At 40.1% G+C, this 19085-nt stretch overlaps 1 protein-coding gene across 1 annotated transcript in view; it reads right to left on the bottom strand.

Moving 5' to 3' along the window:
- agbl4 (AGBL carboxypeptidase 4) overlaps positions 1-9376 on the bottom strand; it is a 439604-nt gene extending 430228 nt beyond the window's left edge. The window contains exons 1-2 of the mRNA XM_055015739.1: positions 9241-9376; positions 6208-6330 (exon numbers count right to left, since the gene is read on the bottom strand). Coding sequence (XP_054871714.1) covers positions 6208-6330; positions 9241-9286 — 169 coding nt within the window. The 5' untranslated portion in view covers positions 9287-9376. The remainder of the gene's footprint in view (positions 1-6207; positions 6331-9240) is intronic.
- Between the last annotated feature and the right edge of the window lie 9709 nt (positions 9377-19085).

A 19085-nucleotide genomic window follows, 5' to 3' on the forward strand; every position in this document is an offset into this window, starting at 1 on the left:
AAGAATTTGGGACTTAGTCGGGAATGTCAACAGTTGGAGTGTGTGACCAAACAAATGTGACAAGACAAGATAAGAATGTCATTTGGATTTCACTCTAAAAAACAATTAGGCTTCTTTTATCACTTACCCGAATCTCTGCCTCTTGACACAATACGCAACAATAGGCCAGAAATGGACAGAAATGTTTACAGATTAGTGAAATCTTCTATTTTCTACCGTCCTATGTAGCATAAGAAGATGATCTGAATATGGAAAACTCTATTTTCAGATGGATGTAAGTAAAAACGGGCATATTTATCATTACACAGTCAACAGAACCAGTGAGTAAGAACATAGTGATAAAGCTCTACTGAACCAAATACTGCACAGTCCAGGTCACCAACATACTGTACATCATGTTTAAGCATAGTGTTGAAAAGGGCCTTTAATGGTTTTGAATGACTCTGTGCCAGAAGACCTGTTGGCTGAGATATCTACTGTATGCAAATCTGTAGACCATCACTGACTTGATCAGCACAGGGCTGACAACAAAGTGAATTAAGCCTCATCTAAATGTAAATGAGATTTTATACCTTTGGCAAACAGCTCACATAACCAGTGTCTATTTCAATACACCTATTAGGTTTTATTCTGTGCTATACTAACACAACAAAATAAAATCTGTGCTTTGTGAGAGTCTACATGTGCTGCAGATGGCATCAAGAGTCAGACACAAAACCCCACTAACTTATAGGTCTGCATAAATTTATAATGAAATCGTCTGCTCGAAATACCATGTTCCCGCTATTCAATCTGGTTTGAGGGGAGTAAAATAGACATAGGCTGTCATGACAACCGATTCAATAGCTCTGAGAAATGTACATGTGTGGCAAGAACTTGCACGCTTGTCTCCAGTTTCCTTCCTGTCATTGCTGTCGTGAATATCAAAGTGAATATGTGAAAAACAGCAGCTCATGTTATTAGCCTTGGTAATATTTTAGGTATGTACTGTCTCATGAAGTGTTCAAACTAGCAATAAATCTACTATAAGCTCAATATCACGTACTCATAGTTAAGTGAGCCTACACGTTTTGTACTTCTGAACATCCTGGGTTTGTAATACAACTTAACAATGACTGTAAAGACCTTGTTCTTGTTTGTACTTCTTACTCTACAATTCAAGTAGATTCAATTCAAACAACAGTAAGTACTATATCACCTGAATGTTATTTCAGAGTTGAAAAGCAGAGAATTTCTTCTTATGAACTGTTATAAAAAAATACATTGCAACGGCTGTACTGATAATACAGGCCACAGAATAGAAACTCAATGCAACGAAAGTGATAACACCTTGACAACTGGCACTCAGGTGGAAAACAACTGAGATCACTGAAGCTAAACTGAGTGCATCTGTGATTTACAGCTCAACTCAATTAACTGACTTGTGAGCACCAGATCCTTTCTTGCTTTTGGACCTATGGATTGTGTCTATCTACATGCCTGCAGCATGGCTCTACATGGAAAAGAATTGAAAGAGACATTGAAAAATCTGATTCTGGCAGAAAAGTATAAAGAAAGATCAGTGGCCAACTACAAATCCGTCAGAAGTAATCAGGAGGTATAGAATGAGCCATAGTACCACTAGTCAGGGCCACAGTGGCCATTCATGTCAAATTATGCCAGAAATAGTGCATTATCTGAACAAACTGAAAAAAACAGACTTGCAAATGATTCAGACTTGGCACAGGGTTTCTTGGTGAAAATCAGAGTTTCTGTGACCACTCAGACAGTGTGAGGATATTGCACAGTCACCTTCTATGGATGGCATCCAGAAAAAAAAAAAAAACTTTGCTAAAGTACATGAAAGGAAGCCCGATGAATGTTGGGAGGAAATCAGTTGATCAGATGAGACCAAGATTAATTTGTTGAGCTCAGATAGGGTCCAGCATGTTTACAGAACCTAGCCAGGACAACCACAGTGATTGCATAATCCTGACAGAGAAGAATGGTTTTTAAAGTTGGCTAGCAATCTGTGTACTTCAACTTATAAAAGAAAGTAAAATTACATTAATAAATGAATCTCCTAAAGCATATTTCCACTCAATAAACAGACGATCGTTCACCTATACGGGGGAAAAAAGAAAACTATAGAAGTCGTGAATCTCACTAGTAACTGAAAGAATGCCTGCCTGCCTGCCTGTCTGCCTGTCTGCCTGTCTGCCTGCCTGTCTGTCTGCCTGCCTGCCTGCCTGCCTGCCTGTCTGCCTGCCTGCCTGCCTGCCCGCCCGCCCGCCCGCCCGCCCGTCTGCCTGCCTGCCTGCCTGCCTGCCTGCCTGCCTGCCTGCCTGCCTGCCCGCCCGTCTGCCTGCCTGTCTGTCTGCCTGCCTGCCTGCCTGCCTGCCTGCCTGCCTGCCCGCCTGCCTGTCTGCCTGCCTGTCTGTCTGCCTGTCTGCCTGTCTGCCTGTCTGCCTGCCCGCCCGCCTGTCTGCCTGTCTGCCTGCCTGCCTGCCTGCCTTTCTGCCTGCCTGCCTGTCTGCCTGCCCGCCTGCCCGTCTGCCCGCCTGTCTGCCTGTCTGCCTGCCCGCCTGCCCGCCTGCCCGCCTGCCCGCCTGTCCGCCTGTCTGCCTGCCTGTCCGCCTGTCTGCCTGCCTGCCTGCCTGCCTGCCTGTCTGCCTGCCCGCCTGCCCGCCTGTCTGCCTGTCCGCCTGCCCGTCTGCCCGCCTGCCCGCCTGTCCGCCTGCCTGCCTGTCCGCCTGTCCGCCTGCCTGCCTGCCTGCCTGTCTGCCTGCCTGCCTGCCTGTCTGCCTGCCTGCCTGCCTGCCTGTCTGCCTGCCTGCCTGCCTGCCTGCCCGCCTGCCTGCCTGTCTGCCCGCCTGTCTGCCCGCCTGTCTGCCTGTCTGCCTGCCTGTCTGCCCGCCTGTCTGCCCGCCTGTCTGCCTGTCTGCCTGCCTGTCTGCCTGCCTGCCTGCTCTTTGCCTTTTTGGACAATCCTTTATCTGATCTACCTTTATGCTTTATGGTACTTTATGCTAGGCGGGTGTAATGCTGGGGAGCCAAGGAAGTGCAGCGTTGTGTTCCAAGTTGTTTAGAGTTGTGTTTTGGCCTTCTATTACACTTTCACACCAGTATCGTCAGCAGGCATTAGGCTGCTTGTAACAACAAACACTGAGATGTTTTCACTGATGTTAAGTCATCCAGAGAGAACGTTGAAGTCACAATAATGAAAAAATGTCGTTTTTTTGTGTAAGACAATTATGTTTAAGAGAAACAGTGTTTTGTTTTGTTTTTTTAGCAAAAATTATTGTTTATATTATGCTGTCATTTTTCCATTCTGCAGATGAATTTATGTAAATGTACTTTTTTTTATTTTCAAGTCCTTTACCATGGTTTCCAAAGATTTACACGTCACATAAAAACATGTATTTTAAGAAAGCTAATATAAATTTAAACAGGGATTAATAAATCTTTCAGAGAAGATTTCAGATTTTTAATTCATTAAAAGTCAATTAATCAAATTGCATACGTTGTCTTAATGTACTAATATTTTGCATTACAAGTACCTTAAAGGCTGGTATTGTATTTAGTTACGTTACGACAAAATGATGTTGACTGAAAATGTGAATCAAGTCATTCCAGCTGTTTGAACACACTTTGGATCAACTCTTTACTACTGCTGTGATAGAAAAGTGTGCAGGTACATGCCAAAAACACAGATTTTAGATGACTTTGAGTATCAAATGACCGGGTACGGTATATTGTGATAGCATCAGTATGAAATAACATCTCGGCTAACTTTAAAGTAATGCTGATAAAACCCACAATGTTTAAATGAAACAGCAACAGGGCATTAATCTGACATTATCCCGTAAACATCAATTCATCTCGCATTCTAACTTTAGTAATGCATTTACTGGAAAGAGATTAATATCAATTCCATAAATCATTCAAGAGATACATCCGGAGCCAGAGACGCTCATATGTTAGCTGATCTCAGTGTGGGAGCTCATCACCCATTAATCAATGTCTGAGCCCCTCTGGCCATGTCATCTGGGAATTAAAGAATTATAAAAAGGGCAATCACCACACTGATATCTCAACACAATCCACCTAATGTAACATATTTAGAATTTTATTCTTTATATACCCACACAAGACTGGTTTTCCTCCCGTGAATTAATAAGTGATCAGTCAGGGATGAGCTACAACTGTAAGAATAACTTCTTTGTGACCTCTAGCTCGCTGAAAATCAAGCGAATCACTAAATCAACTCTGGAGAAAAACAGCGACAATGACACCAAGGCCAGACATCAGAAAGTAAACAGGGTGAAGTTAAAGCTCATCTCAGTCTGCAGACACTAAAATGGGCTTATCTGTGGAAATATGAAATCTGAGTGCCATCTGAACCTAAGATTCAGTCCCACAGAGACCTGCTCATTCCCTGATTTACTCTGCCTACATGAGTGTTTGCCTGTGTGCGACTCTAACTAACCGACCTTGTCAAACGTGAAGACATACTTTATTTTCATTGTCATGCTGTTCAGCTGTCAGAAAACAAAGGCCATTACCAAAGCACTGTGGACTTTATTAACTTTATTCTATTGTATGCCTGAATGCCTTAATAAAGGAAATGGACAAAGTACTGTAACTGTAAATTAAGTATAGATATCCTTTTTATGGAACTTACACCTATTTAGCTTACACAACTGAAAAAGAAAAAGCATGTATGAGACTTCATTGGAGAGTGTGTGTAGATTCTCAGTCATCTGGGGCATAATAATCCTCACAGCTTCAGTAAAAAAAAAAAATAATTAAACTCTTCATTGAGGGAGAAGTCCAGTTGCTTTTTACATTTTTCATTTCGAGGTGACATTTATTAGTTTCTAAAAATGTGAATGTGCTGAAAACCCACTGTAATCTACACTGGATCAAACACCTCACCGCAACAATAACCTAAACGGCATGCAAATCTGGTAGAAGTTAAGAGAAAAGTTGCAAAGTTATTATATACAGAGTATATCAGTGTATGTTCATATACACACTATACACACTTACATACATGCATATATATCTGTATCTGTATATTAAGTATGTGAACGAGCACATACCAGCACAAACAACCCATTTTAATGCCCATGCATTGACTTTTAGTGATTTATAATAAGATTTTAAGATCCTTGCACTGTTCTGTAAATCTTGTAAGTCATATGTCCGTGACATTACTGTTGCCAAGATATGTCAGATCTCAGATCAACAAACTCACGCAGCTGTTATAGAAAAGCTCTTCAGAAAAACTCAGAAAATATATGCAGCTGCTTTCTGCTTTTGAACCTAAATCCTGCGTAAGGCTAACAGTCTAGCGAGCTTTACTGCAGAGTGTCAAGCCATACACCAATATGGACGGTATTTGTTGGGGTTTGCATCTTGATTTTCTAGTCCTGACAGATAGTGACAATGTCAAACATACAACGCCTGGAGTGAAAAAGTTCCACTTTCCACTGATTTCTTGTTTATTTTCAGTCAATATGAATACAGCACATCTAATTAACAAAGATTGTGGACTGAAACATACAGCCTGATAAGGTTGCACAAATGAGATGTTGCTAATCCAGGCGAAGTCTTAAAATTCAAAAGAAAGACCTTGCTGTCAGCTCCAGCTTGAATAGGCAGCAAATGCAATGAAATTACAGTAGAATTTGTGTACTTCAGACTCTAATGAGAAAGCTAACTGAGGAAGTTTGAACAAGATGGATGTGTTACATAAAAACTTGAGGCCGGAGTGGGTGGCATTAAAATTATTCAGTTTTGATGTAAAAAAATTGATCAGAGGTGCTGAACCAGCTACTGATAACTAATTAACGGTAATGAGTGAAAACAACTATGAGTTTGGCTGAAGGAACAGTAGTTTGTATTATTTTGTTATTTGCACTGGAAGGATATACATAAGAAATGAATTTTTTGGTCTATTTCCAATTGTGTCACCTGGTATAAATGTCACAGTAGAAGCTACGTAAAACAAATTGATCACAATGATGTTGTGCAAGAAAAAATTTTTGCTAAACGTTTTGGTCAGTATAGTCCTTCCATGTTTTTTCCAGGTTTTCAGAGTTGCAGAAGAATAGCATCCCTTATCACAGTGTCAACGAAATGACAATTTTGGATGCCATCAATTACAACACTATCTGCCAAGTGTTTTTTAACTGCATTGTGTTTTTTTGCTTTGCTACTCACCACTCTCAAAGCAGGCATCAAACACCAGGTGTCCTTTTCGTGGAACTCCTGTGGATCCTGGAGGACTCACCATCAGCTTGTTCACGTTGCCCACCAAGGCATCCTCTCCTCCAGCCTCACTGCCTGCAGAACAAGAGCAGTATGGAGAATTAAAATGAGTCGAATCTTACTGAGAGGCAACTTCATTTAAAAGTTACCTCTCAGAAACAGTGACGTCTTAATCATATTTCTAATAGTGGATTTTGTTAATGTTAAACTGTAGAAAAACAAAATTGATCTGCAGTGCAAAATAAAGAGACAAAAATAAACGGAAAATAAGAAGCAAGTGAAGTTTAACAGACATCTGTTCTGTTCATCTGCAGCACTTATATTTGCACATAAAGAATCAACACAATGCTGCTTAAATGTGTGGTTTATTTGCCACTGTTGCATATAGCATTGTAAAATCTGCTACTTTTATTATATTATTTCCCTTTCTTTGTATATTTGTGATCAAACTTCTACATTTTTCAAAATGTTTTTCTGAATTTTAACACTTAGTAACCTTTCCTTGAACTGGGTCCTGCGTCCATTAACATCACAGACTATGAAAGGTATAGGCTGTGCCTTTAAATGACACACTGACCTCAAAATGTTAACAGTAGCTGAAATAAGTTGCTTCCAGCTGTTTGTAAGACTCTTTCCTCTGAGTTGATTTAATATCAACAGCAGCAGGATAAATATAAACATCTCCAAAAAAAGAGAAGTGTGCACATTTACACAGAATTTAGCACAACGCAGTAAGTAACTTTATGAATTACATCAGACAGGTGAGCTGTCACACAGTGTTACAGCTCATCGGCTACAGGTAAATCATTTGTTACTCAGCTGAACCCTGAGTTTTATCACAGCTGGTTAATATTGGACAGACTGGTGACCTGTCCAGGTGTCCCCTGCCTTCACCTGAGTCAGCTGGGATAGACTCCAGCACCCCCGCGACCCTAATGAGGATTAAGCGGTGTATAGATAATGGATGGATGGATGGTTAATATTGAACAGTAAAATTCTGATCCGTTCAGTAAAGTCAAAATATTTCTGTCATATTAAGTTTTGTTATCAGGGAGATTTTGCTGTTTCCTAGCAGGATGCACTACAAAACCTGACCTCTCTAAATGACTAAAATACTAAAATATATAAGGGGTAGCTGACTGTACCATGTAGGCTGTAGTTTGATCGTTTGTCATCACACATTTCGACAGAAGTTTCAATATTAAAATCATAAATAAATACAGATGTCTCTCCTATAAGTAAACCATTTTCTCTCAAACACTCTGCAGCATCTGTTCTCTTTTTAGAGCATTAGTCATACTAGTAACCAAAATGGTAGCTGTACCCATATCAGTTTATGCACATTAGATAACTAGCAACAATAACTGCAAAATAAGAAACCAAAGTGTATCAGAACACTCATATTAACAGAAGTTTTAATTAGCCTCAATGCTACAACAGTGCTTGACCACTTCTTGTGGCATTCTTGATGATTCCTATACAGAAATCCTGGAGGCGCCCCTGTTCCAAACCTATATAGGCTGCTTTCAGATGACAAACTTTAAGAACATTTAACAAATACAAATACATCCCAAAAATTTGTTAGATAGAACAGGTAAAGCTGTCACCATGTGCTCTTACCCCAGCTTTGTGCTTATGCAAAGAGAGAATACCCCTTGTGGGATCAATATATATAAAATAAAATAAATATATGAAAGGACCAGAAGGACCGAGAACACCCTCAAACTCTGACTGGCCACCACAGATCTGATCAGGTCATTCGCTGCAACTCTGGCATCTGATGTTCAGTGAATGCAACTACAACGCCCACTTTTTTTTGTATGAGGGAGAATATTCCATTTCACAACATCTCTGCAGAAGTTATCCTACTGTGAATTTAGATGTCTGACAAAACATGACCTCAAATCAAGAATCACAATAGCAAGAAAATATAACAAAAAATAGCCATGTAACACATTTTAAAACATATTTTATTGTGCTATTAGTCACTGTAGTTAGTTAAATTATCATCACACATGGATGGAATTTCTAATACTGAAATAATCTTGTCCAGGTCCATTTAAACAGTGCACAACCAAACTAAAAAATATGTTTACTATACCTTAGTCAACGTAAGTCAGACAATTAGTCACACTAACTGCAAAAATAAGAAACTAAGGTAATCTATTTTTTGTTGCATACTCTTAACTAGGCTCTCTACTAAAATATATATATATATATATATATTAGATCCTAAAACACAGTACTTAACTCTGATTTTGGTTTGACAAGATTTTCAGGGACCACATTTAGCCACCACTAAGTCAAAATCCTCAGGGAGCTCCTGTTCCTCCACCTGTCCATATGTATGCTGATTTACTCATTAATTAACAACAAAACGAACACTACAACACTCCTGCCACAAGAAAGCTCGTTTTGGCTATAAATGCGAGTTATGCTTTTTCAATATAGTGGAGTTTAAGATTTGTTTGCAGTTGCTTGACTTTAATTCAGGAGGAAAACGGTCAAACTGTAGTTTGAGAAGCAGAATCAGCTTCAGGTGCTAATTAAACAGCTAACTGCTAGTTAAACAGCTAACTGCTAATTAAACAGCTAAGTTAGCTAATTAGCAGCTCAGAGGACGGCTGCTGTGTGTTGGTAGCACGGCTAGCTAGCACACAGCCAAACACCTGCCCTCCTGCTCTCTCCGTCGGATAAACAGTGAACGTGAACATGCTGGTGGTTCTTTAAAGTCGTGTTCAGCTGCTGATATGTCTAACAGACGCTGTTAGCAGCACGGCTAGCTCTGAATATAGTCTATGGCTCCTGTTTACATCCCTGCACCTGCTAGCTAGCACGTTAGCATCCCGAGTGTAGCGTCGGCATAAAGACACGCAGCGAGCCGGACACACGCACGAATCATCCGTCAGACAGCAGGAAAACACGCGCGTCCTTGTACTTGCCCACCAACGAAGAGGAAGTCAGGTAAGTGTGATATTTACACACCGGTCTCGACGTCTCTAGCAGCGTTCTCCTCCATCTTCCTCTCCATCTGCTACACGGCGGCCGACGCTCTGTGGTTGCCAGGGAAACGGAACCTTTATCAGCAGATAGGTTCACTCAGGTGAGCTGGTCCAGGTGCAGGGACTGGATTATATTTGATATGTGCGCGTACATCAACGTGCACATGTCATTAAATACTGCAAATAAAGTCCATGTGATGATGAATGTATGACATGTTCAGGAAAACAAACTAGTGCAACTCAGACTAAATGTCAGTGCGGCTCTGGGAAACTAGGATATATACGGTAAACAAACACACAAACCAAAATAAATAACAAAATAATTTTAAAAATAAATCTATTTCAGAATTCATAAAGGAAAAAAATAAAAATAAATTATGTGATGTATATTTTTTAGGGTCATAACTTTAGTGCCACATTTTGTCAGATTAATCTTCATTATAAATATAAAGAGTCTTAAAGCATTAATATTTATTATAGTTAGAGTTGTTTTATATATTTGTGTACTTATATGAAAGTGCACAAGTCACTAAATACTGCAAGTAAACTCTATGTGATGAGGACTTTATATGTTCCATAAAAAAAAAAAAAATAGAAACAACAGTGCAATTCTGAAATGTCGCTGCAGCTCAAGAAAACTCAAATAACAATCTAAAAATTAATTTTAAAAATGTAATCTGGTTAAAAAATATGATAAGATACTGTAAATAATAATAATTATTACTTTAAGGTTATATCCATAATACCTGTATTAGTTATGATGATCTCCATATTAAGTAATACTATAGAGTCTCAGCTATCTAAAAAATAAATACAATAAAAAAATAGTACAACTCTGAAATGTTGCTGTGGTTCAAGAAATTTTTAAAAATCTAAAAATTAATTTTAAAAATTAATCTTGGTTTAAAAAAATGTATAAGATACTGTTAATAATAATTATTGTTATTACTTGAAATAATTTTTAAAGCAATAATAGTAATAGTTTTATATAATTTAAAAACCACTTTCAAACACCACAAATATTAATAATATAATGCATATTTTTTCGGGTCATAACTGTAGTTCCAAAATGAGTCAGGTTAATCTCCATAATACTTTATTTAAATTATTTATGGTAATCTCTTTAATGATTAAGTTTTATTTGATACGTGTGAAAATGCACCACTCATATAATGCTGTAAATAAACTCTATGTTTAGAAAATAAATGTATTTAGAAATCAGTGAGTGTGGGTAAGAAAAGAAAAGAAATAAGAAAAGATAAATAATACACATCATACCAAAAATCTATCCATGTATTAAATACAAAACAGTAAACATTAGAACAAAAATAAAAACAAAGTTTGCTCACAGGGAATCCTTGGATTTGCTGGGTTTTTGTGTAAAATTTTGTAGGCTTATAACTTTAGTTTAAAATCTCCATAATACTGTAGAGTCTTAACCTTAATCTTTATTATAGTCAGGTAAAGTTGTATTTTATATATTTCTTTACAGTTTTAATCCCTAATGTTGAAATTATTCACACCATATGTACCACTGTAGGGTCTCTTTTTAGTATATCTTATTTTTCTAGTCATGCACTGTTTACATTTTACAGATGTTTTCATTTTATATGATAAAACAATGTAAAAAATAATAATAAATATAATAAACAACAAACTCAAAACATAAAATAATGCATATAAAAGCAAAGTTTACTCATAGGGGATCTAGGGAACGGTTGGATTTGTTGAGTTTATGTTTTTGTTTTTGTAGAATCATAACTTTAGCACTAAATTAATCAAATTAATCTCCATAACACTTGAGGGTCTTAGCCTTAATATTAAAATGACTTAAGTCAATCTCTGTAATTATTAATACCGTACTGTAAACAATATTTTTTTTATTGTGGTCAGGTAAAGTTATATTTTATGTAATTCTTTGTAGGATTTTAATCTTGTACATTTAAATTACTCATTTATTTTTATACCATAAATAAATAGTGTAGTAGTTTCAATCTCCACATTATTCTTCAACTAGAAAAAATAAAATAATAAAAATTAAAACACATTGTTAGATAGAATTGACGCATCTAATGTAAAGTAACATTAATAGCCAATAGCAATAAAATGTATATTTTTATATGACGACTGTTGAAATCCAAATTTATCATAATTCCACAAATACTTCCTTTCCATTGAATTGATCCAAATCCAAATCCAAATCCAACTTTATCTCTAAAGCACAAAACAACACTGTCGACCAAAGTGCTGTACACGTTAAGTAATAGAATAAATGAATAAATAACCAAATAAAAATACAAATAAAATAATGCGAGTATAAAAATAAGAGATAAGACAGAGATAAAACTGTGAAATTCAATGAAGACTGTGAATATGCTCCTAAAACTAGATGCAAATAGTGATAAAGAAATATTGATTTTATGATTTTTTTGTTAAATTAAAGATGTTTTGCATAAACAATGAGGGGTTTTTTTTCAAACAGAAATGCAAAAATAATGCATTTTCATCAGTGTATAACATCAATAAGCACTGATAATCTATCACAAGATTTTTTTTATCATTTCATACACAATTTACCATTCTATCTATCCATCTGTCTAATTATATGCAATATACATTCATTTGTAGCATTTAGGTGCTAGACCTTCATCAGACAAATGGTTTTACTGAACATTAACTTCTTGTTGAAGTTCATTTACTAATTTAGATGTGCTGATTGTTTTTATTAATATATGTATACATTAATGCTGCAGGGATTCTGAAGTCTGCATTTATTTAACATGGTAGGGTCATCAGTAAATTAATTATTAAGGTTATCTGTTAAACGTGTATTTTGTGGAATATCTTCATTGCAATGTACATATGCGAAGGCACATTTGGTCCTTGGGGGTTTTAGGCATTCATTTGATTAGATTTTTTGCCAAAATAAACAAAAAATTGGGATACATTCTGCCTCTTACTGAAAGTTTCCATTTGGTGGAATGATGTTTTGTCATTTATGGGTGTGTCGATTGGTTTGCAGAGTTACAGCCTCTTGTTTTCCATGTCGGTTCTTTTTAAACTATTTGCCTGATGAAGGTTTTGCACCAGAACAAAAAAAGTAAATGTGTTTTTGTGAGTTACACATAGTGCAGGAGTCGGTCTTGGAAATGCTTCTCTCCTAAAATCGATGTGCAAATATTCTGATTTCAAAAACTTCCCCCAAACACAGTAAATCAACGGTTAGTGCTGTTATAATTATAGAAAACTTTATAGTCCAGCGTGCAACATTTACATTCTGCAGGCAGCAGTAAACTCGGAAAGAAAAAAAAAACTTCCAACACAGCCTTTAAATTACAATCTGTACACTGCACACCTCAGTTTTTATCACAGCCATACCTGAAATAAATCCCATTTTGATGGTATTTTCAGAGGTGAAAAAAAGCCAATCATTGCAAACAGCAGCAAGAGATTCTGAATTATCCTGCAGATTGATTAAAGCTGGAGATTTTCTAGACAATTGGAGCAGAGATGTCATCAAGGCCAATCAAGCCTGGCCCTATTTCTTTCCCATTACAAAGGCTGCACCTGATTAAGTACATCAAATGAGCAGCCGCACAACTCCCAGAGCAAGGAAGCATACAGGCTGCTGCTAATTTTCAGGTTATAAGCTGTATGTAACAGGAGCAAATGAATAAGACCAGGGAGAGGGCAACGTGTGGTCTGTGTTTGGTGGCGAGCATCAACAGGCTGCTGAGTAGATAGGTCGGACTGATTATTTCTCAGATGACAGGAAGAGAATACAGAGCTGCTCTGTAATATTTTGTTTAAATTGAAAATTGAATAGCTGTCCTCTGCGCTATGTCATTCCTTTAACACTATGCCAATTAAAGGGCTCTATGGTGGCACAATCATTCATTTTCAAGAGGGAGATTGAAATTGAATTATGGAGCATGAGAAGAATGAATTAGACACGCTACATGTTATCTTATCCAATAGAGAGACTGCATGAGAGCAGTTGAATTTACCAGAAGATCCCGGCTGGTCTCGTCTGGAGTTGGAGCACTCAAGATACCAACTGTAACTGGATCCCATTGATGAAACACTGAGTAGCGACAGATATCATTTCATTTAGAAACTTCTATAGTTGTTCTACAGAAACTACTATGTGTAAATATACAGTTTGTGGTTGTGATGGAGCAGCCACATGGTGTCTTTTGCTGCAGGTTTGGGCCAAATGTAGAATTTAAATGTCAGATGATGCTACAGGGATGAGGGTTAAAGCTAGACTCCACGATCCTGAGCAAGATTGTTGATATTAGCTAGTTAGCATATTTAGATAGTTAGCATATTTGGCTAGTTAGCATATTTGGCTAGTTAGCATATTTAGCTAGTTAGCATGTACCCCGCTGCTCGCTGCAGACACATACTGAAAGACTGGGATTACATTGTGGTGGACTAGCAGCAAAAAGCAACCGGGGAATTTGTTTTCAAGCAACTCCAACTTGATGCACACGTTTGTCGCTCAACGAATCCTTAATTCAAAAACTCACAAGCTGCTAATTTCTATTACTTGTTTGACTAATATGTAAAAATTATTAAATGCATTTTCCAAGTTTATTTTTTTCACAGCCATGTTATCTAATATTATATGCCTTATGGGCTATAATGCACAAAGGAACTGATTAATAGTGTAGAAGAAAATGATCAAATTTATAAGCTTATTTACGGTCAAAATTCACAAACTTTTACTCTCAAATTTCGTGTGAACTTAATGTTTGTTCATGGAATCTGGAAGGTACATTTTGGAAATAGTCAAACCTGCAGCAGGGCTCCAGCATTGAAATCCTATGATTAAAACAAGAAAAGCACTCAGAGAGCTCAGTACTCTGCCGAGGCTGCTCAGTCGTTGGATCATTGGATCATCGTTGTGGCAGAAATCACGGCAACATAGAATGTGTCCATTTAATGTAGATCTACCCACAAACTAAATGACCTTTCTCTGAGGACAGGCGTGTGTTCTGCATGTGTACGTTATGTACAGATACCGGATCACGTGACCTAAATATGTAGCAGGCAGCGGGAATTGATGGGATTCAGAAACACCCCCACAATTTAATCAGCTGTTCCTTGGATCATTTCTGATGGATAAGTCCTGATAAGTCTTCAGCGGTGGATTTGTTGTAGGATCACAATCATGTGATCATTTAGTGTTCATTTGTCGTCATGGTTACAGTGACAGCGTGCCGCTATCTCGCAATGATACAGAAATCTTTAAGAAATACAGACTATGAGCCGCATCACTGAAAAAATCATTTGATCCTTGTGCCATTTCTGACCTTCCCTGAAAATTTCAACCAAATCCATTTTTCCATTTCTGAGTAATGTCGCACACAGACAGACAGACAGACGGAAAGACAAATGTACACCAATCATCACATAACTGCGCCGTTCCTTGGAGAAAAAATACATTTAGTTGGTTCAATAAGCGAGTTCAAAGCATGTAAACATGACAAACCAGCTGCTCCCGTCACACTCCTCGCTGACGTTTCCACGTCACACTCCTCCCTGACGTTTCTATGTCACACTCCTCCCTGACGTTTCCACGTCACACTCCTCCCTGACGTTTCCACGTCACACTCCTCCCTGACGTTTCTACGTCACACTCCTCCCTGACGTTTCCACGTCACACTCCTCCCTGACGTTTCTATGTCACACTCCTCCCTGACGTTTCCACGTCACACTCCTCCCTGACGTCTCTACGTCACACTCCTCGCTGACGTTTCCACGTCACACTCCTCCCTGACGTTTCCATGTCACACTCCTCCCTGACGTTTCCACGTCACACTCCTCCCTGAAGTTTCTATGTCACACTCCTCCCTGACGTTTCCACGTCACACTCCTCGCTGACGTTTCTACGTCACACTCCTCCCTGACGTTTCCATGTCACACTCCTCGCTGACGTTTCTACGTCACACTCCTCGCTGACATCTCTACATCACACTCCTTGCTGACGTTTCCACGTCACACTCCTCGCTGACGTTTCTACGTCACACTCCTCGCTGACGTCTCTACGTCACACTCCTCCCTGACATTTCCACGTCACACTCCTCGCTGACGTTTCCACGTCACACCCCTCCCTGACGTTTCTACGTCACACTCCTCCCTGACATTTCTATGTCACACTCCTCGCTGACGTTTCCACGTCAGACTCCTCCCTGACGTTTCCACGTCACACTCCTCCCTGACATTTCTACGTCACACCCCTCCCTGACGTTTCTACGTCACACTCCTCCCTGACGTTTCTACGTCACACTCCTCGCTGACGTTTCTACGTCACACTCCTCCCTGACGTTTCCACGTCACACTCCTCGCTGACGTTTCTACGTCACACTCCTCGCTGACATCTCTACATCACACTCCTTGCTGACGTTTCCACGTCACACTCCTCGCTGACGTTTCTACGTCACACTCCTCGCTGACGTCTCTACGTCACACTCCTCCCTGACATTTCCACGTCACACTCCTCGCTGACGTTTCCACGTCACACCCCTCCCTGACGTTTCTACGTCACACTCCTCCCTGACATTTCTATGTCACACTCCTCGCTGACGTTTCCACGTCAGACTCCTCCCTGACGTTTCCACGTCACACTCCTCCCTGACATTTCTACGTCACACCCCTCCCTGACGTTTCTACGTCACACTCCTCCCTGACGTTTCTACGTCACACTCCTCGCTGACGTTTCTACGTCACACTCCTCCCTGACGTTTCCACGTCACACTCCTCGCTGACGTTTCTACGTCACACTCCTCGCTGACGTTTCTACGTCACACTCCTCGCTGACGTTTCTACGTCACACTCCAACCTGACGTCTCTACGTCACACTCCTCCCTGACGTTTCTACGTCACACTCCTCCCTGACGTCTGTACGTCACACTCCTCCCTGACGTTTCCACGTCACACTCCTCCCTGACATCTCTACATCACACTCCTCGCTGACGTTTCCACGTCACACTCCTCGCTGACGTTTCTACGTCACACTCCAACCTGACGTCTCTACGTCACACTCCTCGCTGACGTTTCCACGTCACACTCCTCGCTGACGTCTCTACGTCACACTCCTCCCTGACGTTTCCACGTCACACTCCTCCCTGACGTTTCCACGTCACACTCCTCCCTGACGTCTCTACGTGACACTCCTCGCTGACGTCTCTACGTCACACCCCTCCCTGACGTTTCTACGTCACACTCCTCCCTGACGTTTCCACGTCACATTCCTCGCTGACGTTTCTACATCACACTCCTCGCTGACGTTTCAACGTCACACTCCTCGCTGACGTTTCTACATCACACTCCTCATCGTCACCTGCAGGCTTCTTAAATATGTCCATTATATCACAGCATCGTTTGGAACATCAGTCAGAAAAGCATTATTCTTCCATTGTTCTGTACCTGTTCTGCATCATCTGCTGCTAGTTTTCTATTTCTATGTCACTGCAGCTAAGATGAATTATTGAATATTTGTATGTTTGCATCAATGCTATTATTCCAGGGTTCAGGAAAAAATACTGACCGAAATGATACAAACAAATGGAGAAAATTCCTCCTGATGGCCAGAATCGCATACTTCACCTTTAAGTTTCTTGTAATAGAGCTTTCCCTTTCTTTCATACTCTATACATGAATCCTTAAACATGTCGTTAGAAAGTAGAAAAAAATAGGAACAGTAACTTCTTTTTGCCCAAGTTATGCTCTGCTTCTTGTCATTGTGTCTGCAAAGTGCATCAAAGATGTAATGAACACATCCATCACTGGAAAACAGACCAACATGAAAGAGAAGCACATTCCACACCGTGGTCTCTCAAATTTTAATTATCTCTCAAGAGAGTGTATTTTATGCTTATGAAAATATATTTGACCTCTAGTGATTTCTGAACACATTAATGTGCTTCACATGTAGATATCCCTGTCACGGTTAAATACAGAATCTACGGTAGCTCTAATAAATCGTGGCTATTTTCGGCGTGTGTTTCTCGTGACTGGAGGACACACCACATCATCACAGTCCTGTGCAGAACATATCAGAAACCCCTGAGGGAAACAGTAGCTCTGACACAACAAAGGTATTTTCAAGCCTTGCTTTTCACTCTTTCAGAGAGATGCTCTTTCTTTTGAACTGTAAAGTGATCAAATAAGTCACTGCTTGTAGCTCGGTACCACAGCTGAAAAAAAAGAAAAAAAAAAATGACACAAAAATTTTCCTGTTTACGTTTCCAGCCTGAAACCTGATGTGCGTGTTCAAGGGGAGCAAATCTGTGTTTTTGTATTTGTATTCCTGCAAGTACAGGGAAACCCTTTTTACCGTGGCCGGCTGAGGACTTCCACAGTCCATCATCAATGAAGGAACAAGTCATGCAAAAATGTGAACACGGGGGGCAACGAGTGGGGCAGTAGTGAGAGGCTGGGTGTGGAGGGGGTGAGGCGTGGCGGGGATGCAGACACCAGCCGGCCGTACACAGAGAATCACTATGGTGACAGCAATCAGAGGGCTCATGGGAGCGAGGCTGGGTCAGAGAGGAAGGCTTGAGAGGCAGCTGACTGAGGAATCAGCCCTCACTCTGGATGATTCGACTGACAGCTCCCCCCAGGGCTGCGTCGGACCAGCCGTCCCCAGAGACCACGGGCTTGACAGAACAGGGATGTGGCTAGCAGCCTTTCTTGAAGGGACAACAAAAAAAAAGGAAAAAAAAAAACACTGGAACCAAGACAATGCACATCAGAGCCGTGTATATATCAGAAAATGTGCTCATTTAAAGCTTCCTCTACATATTCCCCCCCTTTTTAAACTAGTAAATTGCCAACGCTCTGCTTTGCATCCCATCCCTTCTCTCATCCATTCATCACTCCTCATCCTTTTATTTGTCACTTTCTCCATCCCTCTCTTCCTCCCTCTCTCCACTGAGCTGGACGGCGTCCACCTAAGCAGATGGTCCGGTGTCAATAGGCTGCTACTAACTGGCCGCTCTCCCCGCTCTGATCCAACACAGCAAAAAAGAAGCACATTTTAAAGCACTGGGAATATAAATCCTTCGCTGATGGAGTCATGAGTAAGACGCCGAGCAAGATTTGATTAGTCAACATGATCACTTCTTTCTTTTTCTCCCCTAAAATGCACACACGTTCCATTTCGAAGATTTTATTATGTTACAGCAGTTAGAGTATCCCGTGAGGTGCAGTGAATCATCCTCTTGGCTCACATCTCCCTGATCTTTCTCTTTTTTTTTTTTGTCTTGTTTGTTCCATAGTTGGAATCTCCTGCTATGCCTGTGACTAGCTGCTTCGTCATCTCGGTGCCACACCCTGCCGAGGAAAAGGACAACCACCTGACCTTGATGCTCACATCAGCCCAACCCTTCTCTTCGGTTACATATTACTGAGAGGTACCCTTAATTTACACCCTCTTGAGGGTCCCTCGAGAGGGTTTTTATTACATGCCATTACTCTACTGTTGCAAAACACCTCCAAGAACGTGCTAAATGATTGTCTTTTTTGCCATTTTTAATACTTTTTGTGTAAAAAGCCACATTTAGAATCAACAGTGTTTGTCCTCACAGCTCCTTAAATAATAACCGATTAATCCCGGCTGTGTATTCAGTCCAGCTTCTTTAAATGTTCCCTCACATGTTAAAAGACACACAGGAGAAGAGAGGAAAATGTGAAAGATAGGAGTGGCACGGAGAGGAAGGGACGTGGCGGCGATGGTGTCGCTGCTGCTGCTAGAACAGTCTTCCCACCTTGTGGCTGCACGATGAACTGTAGCTGCTGGGATGCAAGAGAGGCGGAGGG

Source organism: Amphiprion ocellaris, chromosome 2 (genome assembly GCF_022539595.1).
Source record: "Amphiprion ocellaris isolate individual 3 ecotype Okinawa chromosome 2, ASM2253959v1, whole genome shotgun sequence".
Taxonomy (NCBI): Eukaryota; Metazoa; Chordata; class Actinopteri; family Pomacentridae; genus Amphiprion; species Amphiprion ocellaris.